General features: G+C 48.2%; 1 protein-coding gene across 5 annotated transcripts in view; it reads right to left on the bottom strand.

The window, feature by feature from the left end:
- Positions 1 to 26,650, bottom strand: part of LOC134958672 (RNA-binding protein 6-like) — a 196,996-nt gene that overhangs the window by 121,718 nt on the left and 48,628 nt on the right. For all 5 annotated transcript variants that reach the window (XM_063941409.1, XM_063941412.1, XM_063941411.1 and 2 more), the window contains exons 5-6: positions 26,505 to 26,574; positions 24,751 to 24,824 (exon numbers count right to left, since the gene is read on the bottom strand). In XM_063941409.1, the coding sequence (XP_063797479.1) occupies positions 24,751 to 24,824; positions 26,505 to 26,574 (144 nt within the window). The remainder of the gene's footprint in view (positions 1 to 24,750; positions 24,825 to 26,504; positions 26,575 to 26,650) is intronic.

Below are 26,650 nucleotides of genomic sequence, written 5' to 3'. Positions count from 1 at the left end.
AATAGGTGTACGACCGGTAGTATTACCAGAACCACCATCCTCCTGCATATACGCCTGCTCCCCAGTATTAGCCCAGCTTCCTCTCACCAAACTCCTCACAGGAAGAAAACTATTAGGTGCCAGGACACAGTGTTCGTACTTACCGTCAACAGCCAAACATGTTAAAGTGGCGCCATGTCCACTAAGCCATAGAGAAAGCTGCATCTGCAGGAAATTCCAGGTCTAGCTCGCTTCTCAGGTTCTTATGGAAGAGAAGACGCAAACAAGAAATGTGGGAGGAAGGACACTTCCAGCCCATAATATCCATCATGTTCCCTCGTTATGGCAGTAAGGGGGTTCTGCCACTGAACAATGTGCGAGACGCTATGCAGGCTGATAGGGTATCTGTAAAGCATCTGGATGTTAATCTAGCAAAGTAGGCTGCTGGGGAATAGTGAGGGCAAGAGTTCAATCAGGAGGATAGGGGGGGAAGTGGTGGAATGACACTTCCGTTCTGAGGCACGAGGCCCTGTAGGCATTCAACGTTCCAAATGAACTGTGGATAAGTCCAGACAAGATAAATCATGTCTGGAGGCCAAGAGGTAAGATGGCAACATGCAGGACCATCACAGTTTACGGTAATGCCACAGGCCCCTCCATTGGTGTTACCAATGGCGTTGCTGGGAGCTACAATATTCCAACATGGACTAAGGTGTTCCCCAGACCTTGGAATTAGAAAACACTGCGGTGGATTCCACCATGGATAGCTTCCTCCAGCCGGCAAGCTGGATGCCATTCAGGCCTCTCTATATTGTGCCGGCCAACTGCTCATTACCTCTGGCAACGAAGGCCACGGACGGAAGATAGACATGGGGACCACCCGAGAGGAAAGCGGGCCAAACAGATAAAGAGCACTCCCCTGCCATGCTCCAGCCAAGGGTATTCCTTCACTTTTGTAAAATCGATCATCTGTTTCCCAGTGCCTGACTACTAGGGGTGGAACATATCCCACCACCTACAGTAACGGTCACAGTCAATGTATAGGGATTCTAAAGTACTCAATACACGGGACAGTCACTTAAACAACGGGAAGAAGGCAAAGGGCATCCAATCTGTAACCCATGAAAACAGCTGATCTCACATGGTGGTGACCCAGAGCTGGAACAATCCCATCCATAATGTGGCGTTGGAGCTGAAACGTCTTCACACATGTTCCAACCTCCTCCTTCACGTTCAAGGAGAAGCCACCAGTATCAGGGCCTGCTGTGATGGTTCTCATCCCAATAAAGGACGGGGAAAATACCAATCACAGAGATGTTTCCTTGTTATTGTCACGGTTATCTCCTAGCCAGAGCCTCGGATGGACTCGTCCAAACTAATGACTCTAAAGTAACAGACAATTGTGTCTGCAATGCGTATTCCAATGTACAGGTGATAAACTGGCCCAAGCTATGGCTATAAACTCTGCATTGTCCTCACAATGGAACAGCAAATCTCTCACTGCGGAAATAGCGCAGACCTATGTTCGGTGTGTAAAGCTGGGCGCTAATGACCCCACAAATCAGATAACCTGTAACTAGAGATGAGTGGGTTCGGATTTACTCGGTTCTGAACGCCAGAACCATCGCAAGTTCTTTTTTTCTGGATTTTTCTTATTGGCTAACCAAAACACGCGACGTCCGTAAGCCAATAAGGAGATTCGGGTAAATCAGAGTAAAACCGAACCCGCTCATCTCCACCTGTAACCATATTCAGCAGATAACAATAAAAATGGGTGCACACACAAGACTAGGAATAACCATAGGTGGGCATCGGTGAATGGCGACATCATTATTTACATAAACATAACAGTATCTTCAGAAATGGCTAACGAGGAGCAATCATTGCCTAATATGCCCACAGTCTGAAGGTCCCATCTTAATAATATGGAGCACAATTATTCCATAGCTACCCTTAACAATGGGTTAGCTAGATTCTAGATGGGTAAATACCCCATGGGCAGAATAAATGGAGCTTTTCCTCCTCCCTGGCGCCTTTTCCTATCCGTGCCCAAGGCAGGTTTATTCTCAGAGCAGGTGCTTCACGTTCCTGTGCTGTAAGCAGAGGACGGGATAGCTACACAGACACACTGGCCTTCTACCTTTTGGGGTAAGATCTGGGAGTAAACCATCCAAAAACAATCCAGCATTGGGATGCAGCAAAGTGCTTCATGTGTACCGAGGACAGGCGTGCCTGGCTTGTGGGGAGCCCAGGAAAATACTTCTCCGCTTTCTGCAATGCTGGGAGACTGAATGACGGCATCAATGGAGGCTGCAGCAACGAAGCTGGTAAAGGTTTCTCCGTACACGGAGCGGAGAATTGTCACTACAGAGGAAATGGCAAACTGTACAGATTATTCCACTGCCGATAGCCAACACAAAAAAAGAGCGCATAGATTTCTGTGGCCACAGACCAGGCAGATAAACAGCAGAAAGACACCTTCTCCAGGTAAGTCCCTACATTAGGGGAGCACTCCTATTGTCCTGCATTTTGCCAGCAGATGGATACACTCCATACTGCTGCAGATTACCTACTGAGACGTATAGGAATTATACAGTGCAGACCCGAGTTACTATGTTACTAAGCTTCCTTGAACCCCCATTGCTTCCTCAGCCAGGTCTATGGCATCTAAGCTGGGGGCTAGTAGAGCTCTATCACGTCCCTGGACAGTAGCGACGCAGCCTAAACCTAACTGGACTTAATCTCCCATCTGAGGAACCTTCCCGTGTGTAGAAGAGGAAAGATTTCACGATACAGAAGTGTTCTGGAGATACGTCTAATCGTTCACCTCAAGGATGGAAAAAAATAAGAATTTACTCACCGGTAATTCTGTTTCTCGTAGTCCGTAGTGGATGCTGGGAACTCCGTAAGGACCATGGGGAATAGCGGGCTCCGAAGGAGGCTGGGCACTCTAGAAAGATCTTAGACTACCTGGTGTGCACTGGCTCCTCCCACTATGACCCTCCTCCAAGCCTCAGTTAGGTACTGTGCCCGGACGAGCGTACACAATAAGGAAGGATTTTGAATCCCGGGTAAGACTCATACCAGCCACACCAATCACACCGAACTCGTGATATGAAACACAGTTAACAGTATGAAACGATAGAGCCTCTCAACAGATGACTCAACAATAACCCGATTTAGTTAACAATAACTATGTACAAGTATTGCAGATAGACCGCACTTGGGATGGGCGCCCAGCATCCACTACGGACTACGAGAAACAGAATTACCGGTGAGTAAATTCTTATTTTCTCTAACGTCCTAGTGGATGCTGGGAACTCCGTAAGGACCATGGGGATTATACCAAAGCTCCCAAACGGGCGGGAGAGTGCGGATGACTCTGCAGCACCGAATGAGAGAACTCCAGGTCCTCCTCAGCCAGGGTATCAAATTTATAGAATTTTGCAAACGTGTTTGCCCCTGACCAAGTAGCTGCTCGGCAAAGTTGTAAAGCCGAGACCCCTCGGGCAGCCGCCTAAGATGAGCCCACCTTCCTTGTGGAATGGGCATTGACAGATTTAGGCTGTGGCAGGCCTGCCACAGTATGTGCAAGCTGAATTGTACTACAAATCCAACGAGCAATAGTCTGCTTAGAAGCAGGAGCACCCAGCTTGTTGGGTGCATATAGGATAAACAGCGAGTCAGATTTTCTGACTCCAGCCGTCCTGGAAACATATTTTCAGGGCCCTGACAACGTCTAGCAACTTGGAGTCCTCCAAATCCTTAGTAGCCGCAGGCACCACAATAGGCTGGTTCAGGTGAAACGCTGACACCACCTTAGGGAGAAACTGGGGACGAGTCCTCAATTCTGCCCTATCCATATGAAAAATCAGATAAGGGCTTTTACATGATAAAGCCGCCAATTCTGACACTCGCCTGGCTGATGCCAGGGCCAATAACATGACCACTTTCCACGTGAGATATTTCAGATCCACGCTTTTTAGTGGCTCAAACCAATGTGATTTCAAGAAATTCAACATCACGTTGAGATCCCACGGTGCCACAGGAGGCACAAATGGGGGCTGAATATGCAGCACTCCTTTCACAAATGTCTGAACTTCAGGTACTGAAGCTAGTTCCTTTTGAAAGAAAATCGACAGAGCCGAGATCTGTACTTTAATGGAGCCTAGTTTTAGGCCCATATTCACTCCTGCTTGCAGGAAATGCAGAAATCGACCCAGTTGAAAATCCTCTGTTGGGGCCTTTTTGGCCTCGCACCATGCAACATATTTCCGCCATATGCGGTGATAATGTTTTGCCGTAACATCTTTCCTGGCTTTAATAAGCGTAGGAATGACTTCCTCCGGAATGCCCTTTTCCTTCAGGATCCGGCGTTCAACCGCCATGCCGTCAAACGCAGCCGCGGTAAGGCTTGGAACAGACAGGGGCCCTGCTGTAGCAGGTCCTGTCTGAGCGGCAGGGACCAAGGGTCCTCTGAGATCATCTCTTGAAGTTCCGGGTACCACGCTCTTCTTGGCCAATCCGGAACCACGAGAATTGTGTTTACTCCTCGCTTTCTTATTATTCTCAGTACCTTTGGTATGAGAGGTAGAGGAGGGAACACATACACTGACCGGTACACCCACGGTGTCACTAGGGCGTCCACCGCTATCGCCTGAGGGTCTCTTGACCTGGCGCAATACTTCTCTAGTTTTTTGTTTTATGCGGGACGCCATCATGTCCACCTGTGGACGACCCCATTGATTTACAATCATTTGGAAGACTTCTGGATGAAGTCCCCACTCTCCCGGGTGGAGGTCGTGCCTGCTGAGAAAGTCTGCTTCCCAGTTGTCCACTCCCAGGATGAACACTGCTGACAGTGCTAGTACATGATTCTCCGCCCATCGGAGAATTTTTGTGGCTTCTGCCATCGCCGTCCTGCTTCTTGTGCCGCCCTGTCGATTCACATGGGCGACTGCCGTGATGTTGTCTGACTGGATCAGCACCGGCTGGTGTAGGAGCAGGGATTTTGCTTGACTTAGGGCATTGTAAATGGCCCTTAGTTCCAGAATATTTATGTGAAGGGCAGTCTCCTGACTTGACCATAGTCCCTGGAAATTTCTTCCCTTTGTGACTGCCCCCCAGCCTCGTAGGCTGGCATCCGTGGTCACCAGGACCCAGTCCTGTATGCCGAATCTGCGGCCCTCCAGAAGATGAGCACTGTTCAGCCACCACAGAAGAGACACCCTGGTTCGTGGAGACAGGGTTATTAAACGATGCATCTGAAGATGCGATCCGGACCACTTGTCCAACAGGTTCCACTGAAAGATTCTGGCATGGAACCTGCCGAATGGAATTGCTTCGTAAGAAGCTACCATCTTTCCCAGGACCCGCGTGCAGTGATGCACCGATACCTGTTTTGGTTTTAGGAGGTCTCTGACTAGAGAAGACAACTCCCTGGCTTTCTCCTCCGGGAGAAACACTTTTTTCTGGGCCGTGTCCAGAATCATTCCCAGGAACATTAGACGTGTCGTGGGGACCAGCTGTGACTTTGGGATATTCAGAATCCAACCGTGCTGGCTCAGCACTTCCTGAGATAGTGCTACTCCCACTAACAACTGTTCCTTGGATCGTGCCTTTATTAGGAGATCGTCCAAGTATGGGATAATTAAAACTCCCTTTTTTCGAAGGAGTATCATCATTTCCGCCATAACCTTGGTAAATACCCTCGGTGCCGTGGAGAGTCCAAACGGCAGCGTCTGGAATTGGTAATGGCAATCCTGTACCACAAATCTGAGGTACTCCTGGTGAGAATTGTAAATGGGGACATGCAGGTAAGCATCCTTGATGTCCAGGGATACCATGTAATCCCCCTCGTCCAGGCTTGCAATAACCGCCCTGAGCGATTCCATCTTGAACTTGAATTTTTTTATGTATGTGTTCAAGGACTTCAAATTTAGAATGGGTCTCACCGAACCGTCCGGTTTCGGTACCACAAATAGTGTGGAATAGTAACCCCGGCCTTGTTGAAGTAGGGGTACCTTGATTATCACCAGCTGGGAATACAGCTTGTGAATTGCCGCTAGCACTGCCTAACTGTCTGAGGGAGCAATCGGCAAGGCGGATTTTAGGAAACGGCGGGGTGGAATCGCCTCGAATTCCAGCCTGTATCCCTGAGATACTATTTGAAGGATCCAGGGATCCACCTGTGAGCGAACCCACTGATCGCTGAAATTCCTGAGGCGGGCCCCCACCGTACCTGGCTCCGCTTGTGAAGCCCCACCGTCATGCGGCGGACTTGGAAGAGGGGGAGGACTTTTGTTCCTGGGAACCTGCTGTTTGCTGCAGCCTTTTTCCCCTGCCTCTGCCTCTTGACAGAAAAGACCCTCCTTTTCCCCGCTTATTTTTCTGGGATCGAAAGGACTGAACCTGATAAAATGGCGCCTTCTTAGGCTGTGAGGGGACATGGGGTAAAAATGCTGACTTCCCAGACGTTGCTGTGGAAACTAGGTCGGAGAGACCATCCCCAAATAATTCCTCCCCTTTATAAGGCAAAACTTCCATGTGCCTTTTGGAATCTGCATCTCCAGTCCACTGGCGAGTCCATAAGCATCTCCTAGCAGAGATAGATAGTGCACTTACTTTAGATGCCAGCCGGCAGATTTCCCTCTGTGCATCTCTCATGTATAAGACTGAGTCTTTTATATGGTCAATTGTTAACAGGATCGTGTCTCTGTCTAGTGTGTCAATATTTTCTGACAGGTTATCTGACCATGCAGCGGCAGCACTGCACATCCAAGCTGACGCAATTGCTGGTCTGAGTATAATGCCTGAGTGTGTATATACAGACTTCAGGATCGCCTCCTGCCTTCTATCAGCAGGTTCCTTAAGGGCGGCCGTATCCTGGGACGGTAGTGCCACCTTTTTTGACAAACGTGTGAGCGCTTTATCCACCCTCGGGGGTGTTTCCCAACGTAACCTATCCTCTGGCGGGAAAGGGAACGCCATTAGTAATTTCTTAGGAATCACCAATTTCTTATCAGGGGAAGCCCACGCTTCTTCACACACTTCATTTAATTCATCTGACGGGGGAAAAACTACAGGTAGTTTTTTCTCCCCAAACATAATACCCTTTTTTGTGGTACCTGGATGTAAATCAGAAATATTTAACACCTCTTTCATTGCCTCAATCATGCAGCGAATGGCGTTAACGGGCATTAAATTTGACTCATCGTCGTCGACACTGGCGTCAGTATCCGTGTCGACATCTACTTGTGCCACCTGAGATAACGGGCGTTTTAGAGCCCCTGATGACTTTTGAGACCCTTGGACAGGCACGAGCTGAAGACTCGGCTGTCCCACAGTCGGCATGTCGTCAAAAAAAAGGTGCACTCATTTCTTGCCATAATACCATCCACTCAGGTGTCTGCCCCGCAGGGGGTGACATCTCTGCTAAAGGCATCTGCTCCCCCTCCACATCATTATCCTCCTCAAACATGTCGACACAGCCGTACCGACACTCCACACACACAGGGAATGCTCAAATAGAGGACAGGACCCACAAAAGCCCTTTGGGGGGACAGAGTAAGAGTATGCCAGCACACACCAGAGCGCTATATATATACAGGGACTAACTGAGTTATGTCCCTAATAGCTGCTTATACTGTATACAGTGCCAATTTAGTGCCCCCCCTCTCTTTTCCCTCTTACTGTACTGTAGAAATGCAGGGAAGAGCCAGGGAGCTTCCTTCCAGCCGAGCTGTGAGGGAAAAATGGCGCCAGTGTGCTGAGGAGATAGGCTCCGCCCCTTTTTCGCGGCCTATTCTCCCGCTTTTTTGGGGATTCTGGCAGGGGTATTTACCTCATATATAGCCCCAGGGGCTATATATTGAGGTATTTTAGCCAGCCAAGGTGTTTTTATTGCTGCCTCAGGGCGCCCCCCCCCCCAGCGCCCTGCACCCTCAGTGACCGGAGTGTGAAGTGTGTATGAGGAGCAATGGCGCACAGCTGCAGTGCTGTGCGCTACCTTGGTGAAGACAGGATGTCTTCATGCCGCCGATTTTCCGGACCATCTTCCTGCTTCTGGCTCTGTAAGGGGGACGGCGGCGCGGCTCCGGGACCGAACATCAAGGCTGGGCCTGCGGTCGATCCCTCTGGAGCTAATGGTGTCCAGTAGCCTAAGAAGCCCAAGCTAGCTGCAAGCAGGTAGGTTCGCTTCTTCTCCCCTTAGTCCCTCGTTGCAGTGAGCCTGTTGCCAGCAGGTCTCACTGTAAAATAAAAAACCTAATATATACTTTCTTTCTAGGAGCTCAGGAGAGCCCCTAGTGTGCATACAACCTCGGCCGGACACAATCTAACTGAGGCTTGGAGGAGGGTCATAGTGGGAGGAGCCAGTGCACACCAGGTAGTCTAAGATCTTTCTAGAGTGCCCAGCCTCCTTCGGAGCCCGCTATTCCCCATGGTCCTTACGGAGTTCCCAGCATCCACTAGGACGTTAGAGAAAATAAGATTTTACTTACCGATAAATCTATTTCTCATAGTCCGTAGTGGATGCTGGGGACTCCGTCAGGACCATGGGGAATAGCGGCTCCGCAGGAGACAGGGCACAAAAGCAAGCTTTTAGGATCACATGGTGTGTACTGGCTCCTCCCCCTATGACCCTCCTCCAAGCCTCAGTTAGGTACTGTGCCCGGACGAGCGTACACAATAAGGAAGGATCTTGAATCCCGGGTAAGACTCATACCAGCCACACCAATCACACCGTACAACTTGTGATTTGAACCCAGTTAACAGTATGATAACAATGAAGTAGCCTCTAAAAAAGATGGCTCACAACAATAATAACCCGATTTTTTTGTAACAATAACTATGTACAAGTAATGCAGACAATCCGCACTTGGGATGGGCGCCCAGCATCCACTACGGACTATGAGAAATAGATTTATCGGTAAGTAAAATCTTATTTTCTCTAACGTCCTAGTGGATGCTGGGGACTCCGTCAGGACCATGGGGATTATACCAAAGCTCCCAAACGGGTGGGAGAGTGCGGATGACTCTGCAGCACCGAATGAGAGAACTCCAGGTCCTCCTCAGCCAGGGTATCAAATTTGTAGAATTTAGCAAACGTGTTTGCCCCTGACCAAGTAGCTGCTCGGCAAAGTTGTAAAGCCGAGACCCCTCGGGCAGCCGCCCAAGATGAGCCCACCTTCCTTGTGGAATGGGCATTTACAGATTTTGGCTGTGGCAGGCCTGCCACAGAATGTGCAAGCTGAATTGTACTACAAATCCAACGAGCAATAGTCTGCTTAGAAGCAGGAGCACCCAGCTTTTTGGGTGCCTACAATATAAACAGCAAGTCAGACTTTCTGACTCCAGCCGTCCTGGAATTATATTATATATATATATATATATATATATATATATATATATATATATATATATATATATATATATATATATATATATATATATATATATATATATATATATATATATATATATATATATATATACACACACACAGGTTGAGTATCCCTTATCCAAAATGCTTGGGACCAGAGGAATTTTGGATATCGGATTTTTCTGTATTTTGGAATAATTGCATACCATAACGAGATATTATGGTGATGGGACCTAAATCTAAGCACAGAATGCATTTATGTTTCATATACACCTTATACACACAGCCTGAAGGTCATTTTAGCCAATATTTTTTATAACTTTGTGCATTAAACAGTGTGTGTGTACATTCACACAATTCATTTATGTTTCATATACACCTTATACACACAGCCTGAAGGTCATTTAATACAATATTTTTAATAACTTTGAGTATTAAACAAAGTTTGTGTACACTGAGCCATCAAAAAGCAAAGGTTTCACTATCTCAGTCTCACTCAAAAAAGTCCGTATTTCGGAATATTCCGTACTTCGGAATATTTGGATATGGGATACTCAACCTGTATATATATATATATATATATATATATATATATACACACATATATATATATACATATATATATATACATATATATATATATACACATATATATATATACATATATATATATATATATATATATATATATATATATATATATATTTTCAGGGCCCTGACAACGTCTAGCAACTTGGAGTCCTCCAAGTCCCTAGTAGCCGCAGGCACCACAATAGGTTGTTTCAGGTGAAACGCTGACACCACCTTAGGAAGAAACTGGGGACGAGTCCGCAGTTCTGCCCTGTCCGAATGGAAAATCAAATATGGGCTTTTGTAAGACAAAGCCGCCAATTTTGACAATCGCCTGGCCGAGGCCAGGGCCAACAGCATGGTCACTTTCCATGTGAGATATTTCAAATCCACAGATTTGAGTGGTTCAAACCAATATGATTTGAGGAATCCCAACACTACGTTGAGATCCCACGGTGCCACTGGAGGCACACAAGGGCTGTATATGCAATACTCCCTTGACAAACGTCTGGACTTCAGGAACTGAAGCCAATTTTTTCTGGAAGAAAATCTATAGGGCCGAAACTTGAACCTTAATGGACCCCAATTTGAGGCTCATAGACACTCCTGTTTGCAGGAAGTGCAGAAATCGACCTAGTTGAAATTTTTTCGTGGGGCCTTCCTGGCCTCACCCACGCAACATATTTTTACCACATGTGGTGATAACGTTGTGCGGTCACCTCCTTCCTGGCTTTGACCAGGGTAGGTATGACCTCTTCCGGAATGCCTTTTCCCTTAGGATCCGGCGTTCAAACCGCCATGCCGTCAAACGCAGTCGCGGTAAGTCTTGGAACAGACAAGGTCCCTGCTGGAGCAGGTCCTTTCTTAAAGGCCGATGCCACGGTTCCTCTTGGAACAGACATGGTACTTGCTGAAAGCAAATCCCTTCTTAGCTCCCGAGGACATTAGTCCTCTGTGAGCATCTCTTGAAGTTCCGGTTACCAAGTCCCTCTTGGCCAATCCGGAGCCACGAGTATAGTTCTTACTCCTCTATGTCTTATAATTCTCAATACCTTGGTTATGAGAAGCAGAGGAGGGAACACATACACCGACTGTTACACCCATGGTGTTACCAGGACGTCCACAGCTATCGCCTGAAGGTCTCGTGACCTGGCGCAATACCTGTCCCATTTTTTGTTCGGGCGGGACGCCATCATGTCCACCTTTGGTCTTTTCCAACGGTTCACAATCATGTGGAAAACTTCCCGATGAAGTTCCCACTCTCCCGGGTGGAGGTCGTGCCTGCTGAGGAAGTCTGCTTCCCAGTCGTCCACTCCCGGAATGAACACTGCTGACAGTGCTATCACATGATTTTCCGCCTAGCGAAAATCCTTGCAGTTTTGCCACTGCCCTCCTGCTTCTTGTGCCGCCCTTTCTGTTTACGTGGGCGACTGCCGTGATGTTATCCCACTGGATCAATACCGGCTGACCTTGAAGCAGAGGTCTTGCTAAGCTTAGAGCATTATAAATTTGCTCTTAGCTCCAGTATATTTATGTGGAGAGAATTCTCCAGACTTGATCACACTCCTTGTGTGACTGCTCCCCAGCCTCTCAGGCTGGCCTCCGTGGTCACGAGCATCCAATCCTGAATGCCGAATCTGCGGCCCTCTAGAAGATGAGCACTCTGTAATCACCACAGGAGAGACACCCTTGTCCTTGGATATAGGGTTATCCGCTGATGCATCTGAAGATGCGATCCGGACCATTTGTCCAGCAGATCCCACTGAAGAGTTCTTGCGTGAAATCTGCCGAATGGAAGCGCTTCGTAATAAGCCACCATTTTTACCAGGACTCTTGTGCAATGATGCACTGACACTTTTCCTGGTTTTAGGAGGATCCCGATTAGCTCGGATAACTCCCTGGCTTTCTCCTCTGGGAGAAACACCTTTTCCTGGACTGTGTCCAGAATCATCCCTAGGACCAGCAGACGTGTCGTCGGAACAACTGCGGTTTTGGAATATTTAGAATCCACCCGTGCTGTCGTAGAACTACTTGAGATAGTGCTACTCCGACCTCCAACTGTTCTCTGGACCTTGTTCTTATCAGGAGGTCGTCCATTTTCTTTGAAGACGAATCCTCCTTTCGGTCATTACCTTGGTAAGGACCCGGGGTGCCTTGGACAATCCAACGGCATCGTCTTGAAACTGATAGTGACAGTTCTGTACCACGAACCTGAGGTACCCTTGGTGAGAAAAGGCAAATTTTGGGACATGGAGGTAAGCATCCCTGATGTCCCGGGACACCATATAGTCCCCTTGTTCTTTGCTATCACTGCTCTGAGTGACTCCATCTGGATTTGAACCCTTGTAAGTGTTCAAATTTTTCAGATTTAGAATAGGTCTCACCTAGCCTTCAGTACCACCATATAGTGTGGAGTAATACCCCTTTCCTTGTTGTCGGAGGGGTAATTTTATTATCACCTGCTGGGAATACAGCTTGTGAATTGTTTTCAATACTGCCTCCCTGTCGGAGGGAGACATTGGTACAGCAGACTACAGGAACCTGCGAGGGGGGAAACCTCTCGACATTCCAATCTGTACCCCTTGGATACTACTTGTAGGATCCAGGGGTCCTGTACGGTCCCAGCGTCATGCTGAGAACTTGGTAGAAGCGGTGGAAGGCTTCTGTTCCTGGGAATGGGCTGCCTGCTGCAGTCTTCTTCCCTTTCCTCTATCCCTGGGCAGATATGACTCTTATAGGGACGAAAGGACTGAGGCTGAAAAGCCGGTGTCTTTTTCTGCAGAGATGTGACTTAGGGTAAAAAACGGTGGATTTTCCAGCAGTTGCCCTGGCCACCAGGTCCCATGGACCGACCCCAAATAACTCCTCCCCTTTATACGGCAATACATCTTTGTGCCGTTTGGAATCTGCATCACCTGACCACTGTCGTGTCCATAAACATCTTCTTGCAGATATGGACATCGCATTTACTCTTGATGCCAGAGTGCAAATATCCCTCTGCGCATCTCGCATATATAGAAATGCATCCTTTAAATGCTCTATAGTCAATAAAATACTGTCCCTGTCAAGGGTATCAATATTTTTAGTCAGGGAATCCGACCAAGCCACCTCAGCTCTGCACATCCAGGCTGAGGCGATCGCTGGTCGCAGTATAACACCAGCATGTGTGTGTATACTTTTTAGGATATTTTTCAGCCTCCTATCAGCTGGCTCCTTAAGTACGGCCCTATCCGTAGATGGTACCGCTACTTGTTCTGATAAGCGTGTGAGCGCCTTATCCACCCTGAGGGGTGTTTCCCACCGCGCCTTAACTTCTGGCGGGAAAGGGTATACCGCCAATAATTTTCTATCGGGGGAAACCCACGCATCATCACACACTTCATTTAATTTATCTGATTCAGGAAAAACTACAGGTAGTTTTTTCACCTCACACATAATACCCTTTTTTGTGGTACTTGGAGTATCAGAAATATGTAACACCTCCTTCATTGCCCTTAACGTGTGGCCCTAAAAGAAAATACGTTTGTTTCTTCACCGTCGACACTGAAATCAGTGTCCGTGTCTGGGTCTGTGTCGACCGACTGAGGTAAATGGGCATTTTACAGCCCCTGACGGTGTTTGAGACGCCTGGACAGATACTAATTTGTTCGCCGGCCCTCTCATGTCGTCAACCGGCTTGCAGCGTGTTGACATTGTCACGTAATTTCCATAAATAAGCCATCCATTCCGGTGTCGACTCCCTAGAGAGTGACATCACCATTACAGGCAATTTGCTCCGCCTCCTCACCAATATTTTCCTCATACATGTCGACACACACGTACCGACATACAGCACACACATAGGGAATGCTCTGATAGAGGACAGGACCCACTAGCCCTTTGGGGAGACAGAGGGAGAGTTTGCCAGCACACACCAAAACGCTATAATTATCCAGGGACAACCTTTATATAAGTGTTCCTCCCTTATAGCATTTTAATATATATACATATCGCCAAATCAGTGCCCCCCCTCTCTGTTTTTTCCCTGTTTCTGTAGTGCAGTGCAGGGGAGAGCATGGGAGCCTTCCCACCAGCCTTTCTGTGAGGGAAAATGGCGCTGTGTGCTGAGGAGAATAGGCCCCGCCCCCTTTTCGGCGGGCTTCTTCTCCGGAGTTTTAGATATCTGGCAGGGGTTAAATACATCCATATAGCCTCAAGGGCTATATGTGATGTATTTTTCGCCATACAGGTATTATACATTGCTGCCCAGGGCGCCCCCCTCCAGCGCCCTGCACCCTCCGTGACCGCTGTGTGAAGTGTGCTGACAACAATGGCGCACAGCTGCAGTGCTGTGCGCTACCTGATGAAGACTGAGAGTCTTCTGCCGCCTGGTTCCGGACCTTGCCAGCAGGACTCACTGAAAATAAAGAACCTAAAAACTTTTTCTAAGTAACTCTTTAAGAGAGCCACCTAGATTGCATCCTTCTCGGCCAGGCACAAAAACCTAACTGAGGCTTGGAGGAGGGTCATAGGGGGAGGAGCCAGTACACACCATGTGATCCTAAAAGCTTGCTTTTGTGCCCTGTCTCCTGCGGAGCCGCTATTCCCCATGGTCCTGACGGAGTCCCCAGCATCCACTAGGACGTTAGAGAAATAAGATTATAAACCTACCGGTAAATCTTTTTCTCGTAGTCCGTAGAGGATGCTGGGGACTCCGTAAGGACCAGACTGACTCTGCAGGAGACATGGGCACTTTAAGAAAGACTTTGGATCTGGGTGTGAACTGGCTCCTCCCTCTATGCCCCTCCTCCAGACCTCAGTTAGAGAAACTGTGCCCAGAGGCGACGGACAGTACGAGGAAAGGATTTTAGTTAATCCAAGGGCAAGATTCATACTAGCCACACCGTATAACTTGTGATATACTACCCAGTTAACAGTATGAAAACAACATAGCATCAGTCCAAGACCGATGAAAATTATAACATAACCCTTATGTAAGCAAAACTATATACAAGTCTTGCAGGAGTAGTCCGCACTTGGGACGGGCGCCCAGCATCCTCTACGGACTACGAGAAAAAGATTTACCGGTAGGTTTAAAATCTTATTTTCTCTTACGTCCTAGAGGATGCTGGGGACTCCGTAAGGACCATGGGGATTATACCAAAGCTCCAAAAACGGGCAGGAGAGTGCGGATGACTCTGCAGCACCGATTGAGCAAACAGGAGGTCCTCCTCAGCCAGGGTATCAAACTTATAAAACATCGCAAGGTGTTTGAACCCGACCAAGAAACCACTCGGCCCAGCTGTAGGGCCGAGACCCCTCGGGCAGCCGCCCAAGAAGAGCCCACCTTCCTAGCGGAATGGGCCTTGACCAATTTAGGTAACGTCAATCCAGCCGTTTCACGCTCGCTGAATCGTGTTACAGATCCAGTAAGCAATAGTCTGCTTTGAAGCAGGAGCGCCAACCTTGTTGGCTGCATACAGGACAAACAGTACTTCTGTTTTTTCGGACTCTAGCCGTTCTGGCTACGTAAGTTTTCAAAACCCTGACTACATCAAGGGACTCTGAATCCTCCAAGTCACGCGTAGCCACAGGCACCACAATAGGTTGGTTCATATGAAAAGATGACACCACTTCAGGCAAGAATTGAGGACGGTTCCGCAATTCCGCTCTATCCATATGGAGAGAAAAAAAAACAGAGATAGGGGCTTTTATGAGACAAAGCCGCCAATTCTAACACTCGCCGAGCCGAAGCCAAGGCTAACAACATGACCACCTTTCAAGTGAGATATTTTCACTCCACCATTTTAAGTGGTTCAAAATAGTGCGCCCTAAGGAAACACCACCATGTTAAGGTCCCAAGGCGCCAGCGGAGGTACAAAAGGAGGCTGAATATGCAGCACTCCCTTCACAAAAGTCTGTACTTCTGGGAGAGAAGCCAGTTCTTTTTGAAACAAATTGGATAAGGCCGAAATCTGAACCTTAATGGAGCCTAATTCTTGGCCCAAATTCCCTCCAGTTTATAGGAAGTGAAGGAAACGGTCCAGATGGAATTCTTCCGTAGGAGTATTCCTGGCCTCACACCAAGAAACATATTTTCGCCATATACGGTGATAATGTTTAGTTGTCACGTCTTTCCTAGCCTTTATCAGCGTAGGAATGACCTCATCCGGAATTCCCTTTTCCGCTAGGATCCGGCGTTCAACCACCATGCCGTCAAACGCAGCCGCGGTAAGTCTTGGAACAGACCGGGCCCCTGTTGCAACAGGTCCTGTCGTAGAGGAAGATGCCACTGATCTTCTGTGAGCATTCTCCTGCAGATCCGGATATCAGGACCTTCGTGGCCAATCTGGAACAATGAGAATTGTCTGCACTCCTCTTTTTCTTATTATTCTCAACACCTTTGGGATGAGAGGAAGAGGAGGAAACACATAGACCGACTGGAACACCCACGGTGTCACTAGGGCGTCCACAGCTACAGTCTGAGGGTCTATTGACCTGGCGCAATATCTTTTCAGCTTTTTGTTGAGGCGGGACGTCCTCCTGTCTATTTGGGGCAGTCCCTACTGACTTGCAATCTGTGTGAAGACTTCCTGATGAAGTCCCCACTCCTGGATGCAAGTCGTGTCTGCTGAGAAAGTCTGCTTCTTAGTTGTCCACTCCTGGAATGAACACTACTGACCGTGCGCTTACATGATTTTTCGCCCAGTGAAAAATCCTGGTGGCTTCTTGCCACTCTACTCCTTGTGCCGCCCTGGAGGTTTACATGAGCCACTGCGGTGGTGTTGTCTGATTGGATCAGTACTGGTAAGTGGCTAAGCAAGGTCTCCGCTTGATGAAGGGCGTTTTATATGGCCCTCAGCTCTAGGACGATGATGTGAAGACAAGTCTCTCTTGACTTGACCCAAGACCCTGGAAGCTTTTCTCCTGTGTGACTGCTCCCCAACCTCGGAGGCTCGCGTCCGTGGTCACCAGAATCCAGTCCTGAATGCCGAACCTGCGGCCCCCCAGAAGGTGAGCACTCTCACAGGAGAGATACCCTGGCCCTGGGGGACAGGGCGATCAACTGATGAATCTGTAGATGTGATTCGGACCACTTGCCAGTAGGTCCCATTGGAAGGCTTTGTATGACGCCACCATCTTTTCCAGGACTCGAGTGCAGTAATGCACTGACATCTGTTTTGGCTTCAATAGGTTCCTGACCAGAGTCCCGAGTTCCTGAGCCTTTTTTTATCTGCAGATAAACCCTTTTCTGGACCGTATCCAGAATCATGCCCAAGAAAATCAGACCAGTTGTAGGAATCAACTGCGACTTCGGGATATTGAGAAAACAGCTGTGTTGCTGTAACACCTTCAGTGAAAGTGATACTAATTGCGACATCCTGCTTGCGCAGGAGATCCATCATTTCCGCCATTACCTTGGTGAAAATCCTCGGTGGAAAACCCTGGTAATGACAACCTGTACCGCAAATTTTTGGTACGCCTGATGAGGTGGATATATGGGAACATGAAGGTATGCATCCTTTATGTCCAAGGATACCATAAAATCTCCCCCTTTCTAGGCTGGCGATGACCGCTCTGAGCGATTGCACCTTGAACTCGAACCTTTTCAAGTATAGGTTCAAGGATGTAAAATGGGTCTGACCGAACCATCCGGCTTCGGGACTACTAACAGGGTTGATTTACTACCCCTTCTCATGTAGAAGTAGGGGAACATTGACCACCACCTGTTGATGATACACTTTGTGAATTGCATTTAACAGTCACTCCCTTTCTGGGGGAGAAGCTGTTAAGGCCGATTTGAGAAACCAGTGAGGAGACACTTGTTCGAACTCCAGCTTGTAACCCTGGGAAATAATTTCTATCGCCCCGGGATCCACCTGTGAGTGAACCCAGATGTGGCTGACCAGTCGAAGACGTGCCCCCCCCTGTGGCGGACTCCCTCAGCGGAGTTCCCGCATCACGCTGTGGATTTTAGAGAGGCCGGGGAGGACTTCTGCTCCTGGGAACTAGCTGTGGTTGGCAGCTTGTTTTCCCTGACCTTACCTCTGGCAAGAAAAGACTATCTTCGTACTCTCTTGTTTTTATATAACCGAAAGTACCGCATGTGTTAATGTGGTGCTTTCTTAAGCTGTGAGGAAATACATGTCAAAAATTTATTCAGTTGCCGTAGTTGTGGAGACCAGGTCCGATAGACCTTCCTCAACCAATTCCTCACCCATGTAAGGTAAAACTCAATATCTGTCCATTGCCGGGTCCATAGGACTCGTCTAGCAGAAATCGACAGAGCGGTGATTTCTAGAACTCAGTAGGCCAATGTCTCTGAGCATTTCCCATATATAAGACAGCATCTTTAATATGGCCCAGGGTCTATAAACCGGTATCCTTATCCAGGGTATTAATTTCCGTCGATAAGGTACCTATCCTTGCTGCTACAGCGCTACAAACCCATGCTGACACGAACGCCGGGTTGAGTAAGGTACTAGATAGTGTAAATGGACTTCCAGGTAGCCTGCTGTCTGCGATCTGCAGGATCCCTGAGGGTAGCCATAATGGCAGCGCTACCTTTTATGTCCAAGCTTTTTTCCCACTTGGGGAAGATTCTTACCGTATCCTGTCCTTAGTCGGGAAAGGATACGCCCTAAGAATCCATTTTTGGGAATCTGCAGTTTCTTGTCTGGAGATTTCCCAGCCTTTTCAATAACTTGTTCTTGAGATGGGAGAAAGTTTACCTCAGGTTTCTTTACCCTCTACATGTGTACCCTCGTGTCAGGGACAGGGGGTTTGATATGCAAATCATCTTTTATTACAATAATCATATATTGAATACTTTTAGCCAATTTTGGCTGTAACTTTGCATCATCGTAGTCGACACTGGAGTCAGAATCCGTGTCGGTACCTGACTATTTGGGATAGTGGGCGCTTTTGCGACCCTGAAGGCCCCTGCGACATAGGGACAGACATGGGTTGACTCCCTGGCTGTTCCTTCTCTTTAGTGCAATAAATTTACATTAGCACTTAAAACATTCCACATATCCATCCAGTCAGGTGTCGGCGTTGTCGACGGAGACACCACATTCATTTGTTCCCCCTCCTCCCTAGGAGAGCCTTTTACCTCAGACATGTCGACACGTGTACCGACACCACACACTCAGGGAATCCTCTTATCTGAAGACAGTTCCCCCACAAGGCCCTTTGGAGAGACAGAGAGAGAGTATGCCAGCACACACCCCAGCGCTATATGACCCAGGAAAAAACACAATAAACATGTTTACCCAGTAGCGCTGTGTATAAATGTATATATGCGCCTAATTATGTTCCCCCCCCCCCTTCTCTTCTTTAAAACCCTCTTCTACCGTGGTATAAGCAGGGGAGAGTCCGGGGAGCTTCCTCTCAGCTGTGCTGTGGAGAAAATGGCGCTGGTGAGTGCTGAGGGAGAAGCCCCGCCCCCTCGGCGGTGGGCTTCTGTCCCGGTCAAAATTCTAAAAAACATGGCGGGGGCTCTTTATATACATGTACAGTGCCCAGCTGTACATGTATATATGTACTTTTGCCACAGGAGAGGTTTATATTGCTGCCCAGGGCGCCCCACCCCCTGCACCCTTACAGTGACAGATGTGTGTGAGGTGAATGGGAGCAATGGCGCACAGCTTCACTGCTGTGTGTTAACTCTATGAAGATCAAGATGTCTTCTGCCGCCTCTGAAGTCTTCTTTTCTTCTCATACTCACCCGGCTTCTATCTTCCGGCTCTGCGAGGAGGACGGCGGCGCGGCTCTGGGACGGACGGCGAGGGTGAGACCTGCGTACCAATCCCTCTGGAGTCCAGTAGCCTAAAAAACAGAGCCTTGAAACTCAGAGAAGTAGGTCTGTTTCTCTCTCCTCAGTCCCTCGATGCAGGGAGTCTGTTACCAGCAGGCTCCCTGAAAATAAAAAACCTAACTAAAATACTTTGACAGGAAACTCAGGAGAGCTCCCTGAAAGCACCCAGTCTCCACTGGGCACAGTATCAAACTGAGGTCTGGAGGAGGGGCATAGAGGGAGGAGCCAGTGCACACCCAGATCCACAGTCTCTCTTAAAGTGCCCATGTCTCATGCGGAGCCAGTCTATCCCCATGGTCCTTACGGAGTCCCCAGCATCCTCTAGGACGTAAGAGAAATAAAATTATATTCAGCTCCTTCGTCACGTCAGCGGCTCAAACGCAAGTAATAATAAGCCAGGAAGGTAACATAACTAGCACCCATCAGTCTGAGAACCCCACAATGAGTATTGCCTTAATGCCACTGGACACATGGACAAAGGTCCTCACAGATGGGTAGAATTCAGCGGCTATAAGAAATGCCAAAGTATCATAATTTCATATCCCTCAGGAGACAGTGTTCACATCCTGTCACCCAAAGCTGAGGAACCAGGAAAGCTGCCTTCACCAGATCTGGTGAGAGCAATCTGTGTGCGATTCCAGAGGGATCTCTGAAAGGTCATTCAGCGTCCAAATAGGCCATTTCCAAGTGGGTAAGAGAAGGAATCAGACAGGTGCACAGGAGAACTGGAAGTAAAGCACCAGAAATACTATGGACACGTTACCAGAGCGGTGGCAGCCTCTTCGGTATAAAGGACTCTGGCCTCCGTGCCACATGGACAGATCCCTATACCCAGGTCTTCTCTACCCATCACCAGGCGAATGGATTACCATCTGCTCACCCTCCGCTTAGGAGACATGTATAGATTGTGCGATTATTTCGGTATTCTTGTTCCTACGGTATGGCTTAGTTACATCCCACTGTTAGGGCCGCAATGGCGTGCTGAACGGTAAAACAGCCAGATAACTGGCAATAATTCCTTTTCTCTGGAATATACGGCAGCCCAGGCCCCCCAGATGTTACTTGTTAGAGGCGGCTCGGGAAGAGCTGCTGTATATAATCTCTAAGGGGGCATTTTCTTTTTTAAACTATATGTCTTTACCACTCTAACCCGCTGTAAGGGCTGCCATGGAGTACTACAAAGACCAGGAATGATCTGCAACAATCTGTTTTCAGCACACTATCCACAGGCCTGACATCACATTTGGCTACCGTAAAATGAGACTGAATCCATCTAATTAACCTAGGAACGCTGCTTATATTTGCCACCAAATAGAAAGCAATGTACAGACTTTGAGTAGGCACCAAGGTTGTGCCCGCTGGGGTGCCACTTCTTGTACCTTCTGATTGGTGGGCTTGTGCTGACTGGGAAAGGGTGGGCACCTGTCTCTCTCAGGGTTTTGATGAGGCGCATAAGTCGTCGTCTTCTGGAAGAAAACTGAGAAGTTGGTGCATTTCCAAGCTTTGTGGAAAGGGGCATCAAGCAATACAACACACGCGGAAAAGTGATGCGCAATAAAGACGTTTCCGGCGTTCCCTCAGTCCTATGGGTGAAGACAAAGCGGATTTGACCAATATTTTTGGTGAAAAAGATGAATAAATGAGTAAACAGGGCGGCATTATTTATACTCTGGATCTGTGGAAGTGGGCGCCAGTGCATCTGCCGTGTAGCCTGGTCTGGTCCATGAAAGGTCCCCACGAATGACCAGCCGTGCCTATTTCTACCAGAACGTTTCTCACGCCAAGTCTTGCCTAGCATCGCGGCACACCTCTCCATCAGAGAAAGGCATTATTAAAAAGATGGATTCCAGCGATCCGTTTACAGAGTCAGGGAGGAATGGAGAGTAGGGATGGCCATCGACGATGCTTAATCATCAATGGTTTATGGCCAATGTCAAATAGTTTTGCCATCAATGGGAGAGAACCAGATGGTTTCTCTCCATCGATGGCTTAGCCCAAACAAATAGGGGTTTTTTGTTTGTTTTTTAAAGATGCTGGGACATGGAGCATAGCTACGCCCCAGCACCAGCGAAGCCCTGCCCCCGGTCTGTGATTGGCCCGCGGGTCATTCACAGACATAAACAGGGATGGCCATTGCTGAGTGAAACCATTGATGGTCTCCCATTGCATGGTTAGTGACCATCTATGGCCACTCACAGTTTCACCATCGATAGCAACCATTGATGGCGAACACACTGATGGCCAACCCTAATGGAGAGCTACGTAGCACCGCCTCTGGGCTTGCTGCCAGGATTTATACACAAGAAATAAAGAACACTAGACGAGCGTTCTCACATGCATTACGCCCCTAACTACAATCTCCACGCATGGTTGGAAGCCAGAACAGGTAGGTGGACAGTAAAATAATGCAGCACGGAAAGCCGCATAATGGAACAGCCACAAAAAAGTAAATGAATGACATATCCAACCCTATATAACACAACAGGCGACAAAGAGAATGAAACAGTCCATTACTAACTTACAGCTTTGCTCACCCTCCAGAAGAAGAGATAGAATGCCAGTAAGACACACCCAAGAGTGCTCCCAAAAGACGGGAGACACATTCCTGCCTGACCGCGCAGTTATGCTATTCGCCAGTTGTCGCTGCAGACTCGCATCAGCAATCGATCAGCCCAACGAGCACGGGCAGGACCTCTCCGCATGGGCGAAATATGCCATTTACAAGCCTGGAGGTAGATTATGTGCCCCTGATTTATCAAGCCTTGAAGATTGATAAATTGCATGATGATGAAGTACCAACCAACCAGCTCCTCACTGTCATGACAGCTAGGAGCTGATTGGTTGGTACGTTATCACCGAGCAGTTTATCGCTCTCCAAGGCTTGATAAATCTGGGCCATTAATAGACCACACAACTCTCTCCTTATTTCAGCATGTAATCATTATAAAGCACTGTGCGAGATACTGGTGCTTCATAAATAACATTCATTCTTCCATACCTCTGCCAGTCCATGTTCTAGTGTAAGGTGTCAGAGAGAAAATACAGACATTGCTGTGTGCTCGGAGTTGACAATTATGCTGACAATAAGAGGTCGACACATTGGAAAGGACTGTGTCCAGATAAATGCAGACAAAACATACAGAAAATGAGCTCTAGGACTTCCTAACAGCTGCTGTCTGAGAATCCTATAACTTACTGCTCTGATTAAACCAAGATCGGGAAGGGGGCTTTCAAGGAACGCCAAGTTCACTTTGGCACGGATGCGAACTAGCCATGCGCAAAGATGAAGCCCAGTGAAAATAAAGGTTTCCCAATTGTAAAGTGCGACGGAATATGCCGGCGCTGTACAAGTCAATGTTTACAAATAATAAAAAGTGCTGATCAGAAAGCGAGAGTGTGTACTCTGAGCAACATGGCAATTATGGTGGCCATACACTTGAGCAATTCGATATCGGGCTTCGATTTCCCTTGAAGCTTCCCGCGCGATAAATCACATCGAAAGTGCTTTTTTGGTGCATTCGATGCGCATACAATCATGTGATTTATTGCATGCCCCTTGCAACCAGAAATCGGGCGATCGAATGTGAGGGGAGTGTCCAGGAAGTGCGCTAAATATATCACAGATCGCACATCGCAGTGCGACACATGGAATGTGGTAATAACAGCAAGTGATCGCACGCGCGAGCCGATAAATCTTAAGTGTAGCACATAATATCTTGAGATGCGAGATTCGCCCAGCGTGCTCGCGCATTGCGTCGGGTGGACACATTCAATGTGCATACAATCCTGCGATTTATCACACAGATGCGGTCAACATGGAACGGTTGTACCAGATATCTCACTAGTGTATGGGCACCATTACAGAAGTACAGAACGTGTGCGGCGGTGGCTGGGCGGACTGGTAGCCTGTCACCTGTACCAGCAGTGAGACTACACAGGACTATGAGCTGCGGCAGGATCAGGTCATTGGCATTTATGAAATTTAAACAAGAAAAATGTAACAACGTAAAAGTGATGAACACTGTACGGGGTAATTCAGCAGGGGTCTCTCCCCTGGTACCTTCACAGTTACCGCAGACCACAGACTAACACCAGAACCACCCGTTCCGCCACTGTACACCCCTCATACACGCAACGGTGCTCAGAATAATAGGCTCCTTCCACAGTCAGTCATCGGGTAACGATGGAGGTATTAGGGGAGAGACCCCTCCCAAAATATTACAGGGGTGGCAGGAACTAATGGGAGGCATTAACCCACAGAGGGTATCCCCCTGTATGTCTAAACTGTTGTGTGGTTTCAAGTAAATAATTGCCGTGACTTCTATTATTACTGCTGGCCGTCTCAATTACGGCTTTCCAGTAAGCTTTGGCGCAATAGGCAGGCTCGTTATAGTGGGGTAAGAAGTGGCCGCTAACTCTTAAGGGACCCCCGTTTCATATTCTGACAAATGTATACTGAAAGCGTCAGGAGAGCCTTGTGACCAGCGCTCAGTGACAGAGGACACATTCCCAGTCCTGGATGGTAATCCCTCTGTGGTGCAGTTACAGCTGTATCCTGTATAATGACAACACTGGGAGGATGGCTACATGCTACCACCTACATCAGCTAGCGTGGAAACACAGGCCCTACTGAGATGGCGGTAAGTGTGTTTCCCTGTAAAATCACCTGCCCTTGTGTCTTGTCCCACAACTGTATCCCTATTGGTCGCTGCATATATCCTAGGCCCTGGACAGTTTGGCTGGAATGCACCGGAGAAAGTGTACAGCAGCGCCCCCATGACATGACCATTTATAAATTACAGGTGTTTATTACACTGGAGCCGGGACTTCACGTCGTCTATGGCTCCGCTCACACACACGCTCAATGTATGGCACGCAGAGGTCCGTCCGTCACAGGTAACCAAATGGTTGTACTGAACAAAACTAGTGACTCCCCCTGCAAGTGCCATAGGAAAAACCCTCCACATCATCCCCATTCCAATCCTTCCACAGCAGAGCTGAAATCGGTGGACAAAGCAACCTTGTTGGCTTCCATGCATCCGACGGCCTCTTCCACGAGGGAAAACTCCACGCAGACAGAGCCGAGGCTGTAACCTGGGGACAGCATGTGATACAGACGGGATGTCAGTTAGTGCGACATGAAGAGAACAGGAACATCATATAATTACAGCTCACATTACTTTAATGTCATCTCAGTAACGCAGTTACAGTCAGCTACGGCAGACATCCGGTGACATCACACGTCTAATATACTACAGTAACATATAGCACTAATACAGGCATACGCCCCTTCCCGCTGCTCATCTGCCAATCAGCACTGCTAGCCAAGCAGAAGGGGGCGGTAACGGGCTGCCAGCGCTCAGGTGCCGACAAAGCGACGACACAGTTGTAAAATGCACTTTGTGAAACAGTAGATAGAAATCTGGTGACATTGAGACCATTGATTACATACATTATATACAGACTTGGACTGGCCAATAGGAAGCCTCCACACATCACTAGATCATCTATCCAGTGTACGATCAGTGCCCATAGGACGCTAGCTATGATTCCAGGAAACAGGGAGTTCTGCTATTTGTGGGAACAGGACTAACACGCAGATAGGAGGATGAAGTGCCGCGGCGCTGGGTGCCAGGCACGTCTGTATAGAGGGTATGCAGTTGGGATTCCGGCAGTCAGGATACCGACGCTGATCCCGGCTATTCCCACTTGTGGGTATCTACAATACACAGAGTGGGAATAGAACCTGAGGCTCGCTCCGCTGTAAGCGATCGGGAGTCGGTATACTAACGGCCGGCATGGCGATCGTCAGGAAATCATACTGATGCCAGAGAGAGGACTTGCCTGTGTGAGACCTGGACATACTGAATGACAACATGGAGCTGTTCCAATAAGAATATTTTACTGTACATATCAGCATTATACGTCCAATGGCAGCAGCCTATTTGTATCGTGTCAGGGCAGAAATACCAGATTCTTACAATGTCTTTTTCACATCCACAATATGTACTAACAACAATTAAATCCACTTTAACACGCAACAAAAATGTTACCGTCACTAAAAATAATTTGTATTTAAAAAAAAAAAAAGAAAAAAAAGAAGAAGAGCATTTCTATGGCCCCCTAAACGGGAAAAACACAACCACTCCCCATCTGCGGCTGTTCCGGATACACGTGACCACGTTCTCCCAACGGTGCGCCCAGCAGCGTCTGCACCAGGACCTATCTACCTAGGTCTCAGCAGACAACAGTCCCGGCCGGGCTGCATTTCTTATGGGTCGCCGACAAGCTCTCATAATTGTGTGTAAGATTCTTGCAGCCTGTTGGAATTCTCGATGTTGTGGTCTCACAGACTGATCATCCCCGGCGTCCGAGCACCAGGTGCTCTCCGGTCACAGGCTTGCGTTAGGAAATGTCTATTATACACATGAGGAACGGAGCTCCTGCAGTTGTCCTTCTATATGGAAGACTCGCCATTCTGTCTCACACTGTGATCTTGGCAGTTACAGGAGGTCACTACTGGTACAGCATTACTCTGGCGCCACCCTGGTGGGCACACACTGGGATTATGGCATGGGGGTATGGAGCAGCACATACAAGCAATCCTCTCATCTTCTGGCTGCTCAGTAACACGTTGCCCGGTGTGTCACTAATTTACCACAGTAACGGATGGGACTTAAGTCTGATACAGGTCCTGCATTTTAGGCCAAGTTGCGACAACCAATGATCACGCAGCAGTATCTGACAGGACGGGGGACCAACACTAACACTCACCTGGAATGTATCCAATGAGATTCACATCGTCTACGGGCAGCCTGTGGGCACCACTGAGTGTGGACAGGATCTGCGGGAGAGAGAGAGTCTGAGAATACAATAGTGCGGACAGAAACGCCTGTGTATGACCTGCCAAGCACGACTCT

The sequence above is a fragment of the Pseudophryne corroboree genome, chromosome 9 (genome assembly GCF_028390025.1).
Source record: "Pseudophryne corroboree isolate aPseCor3 chromosome 9, aPseCor3.hap2, whole genome shotgun sequence".
Lineage (NCBI taxonomy): Eukaryota > Metazoa > Chordata > Amphibia > Anura > Myobatrachidae > Pseudophryne > Pseudophryne corroboree.
This window is presented reverse-complemented; position numbering and strand designations above follow the sequence as displayed.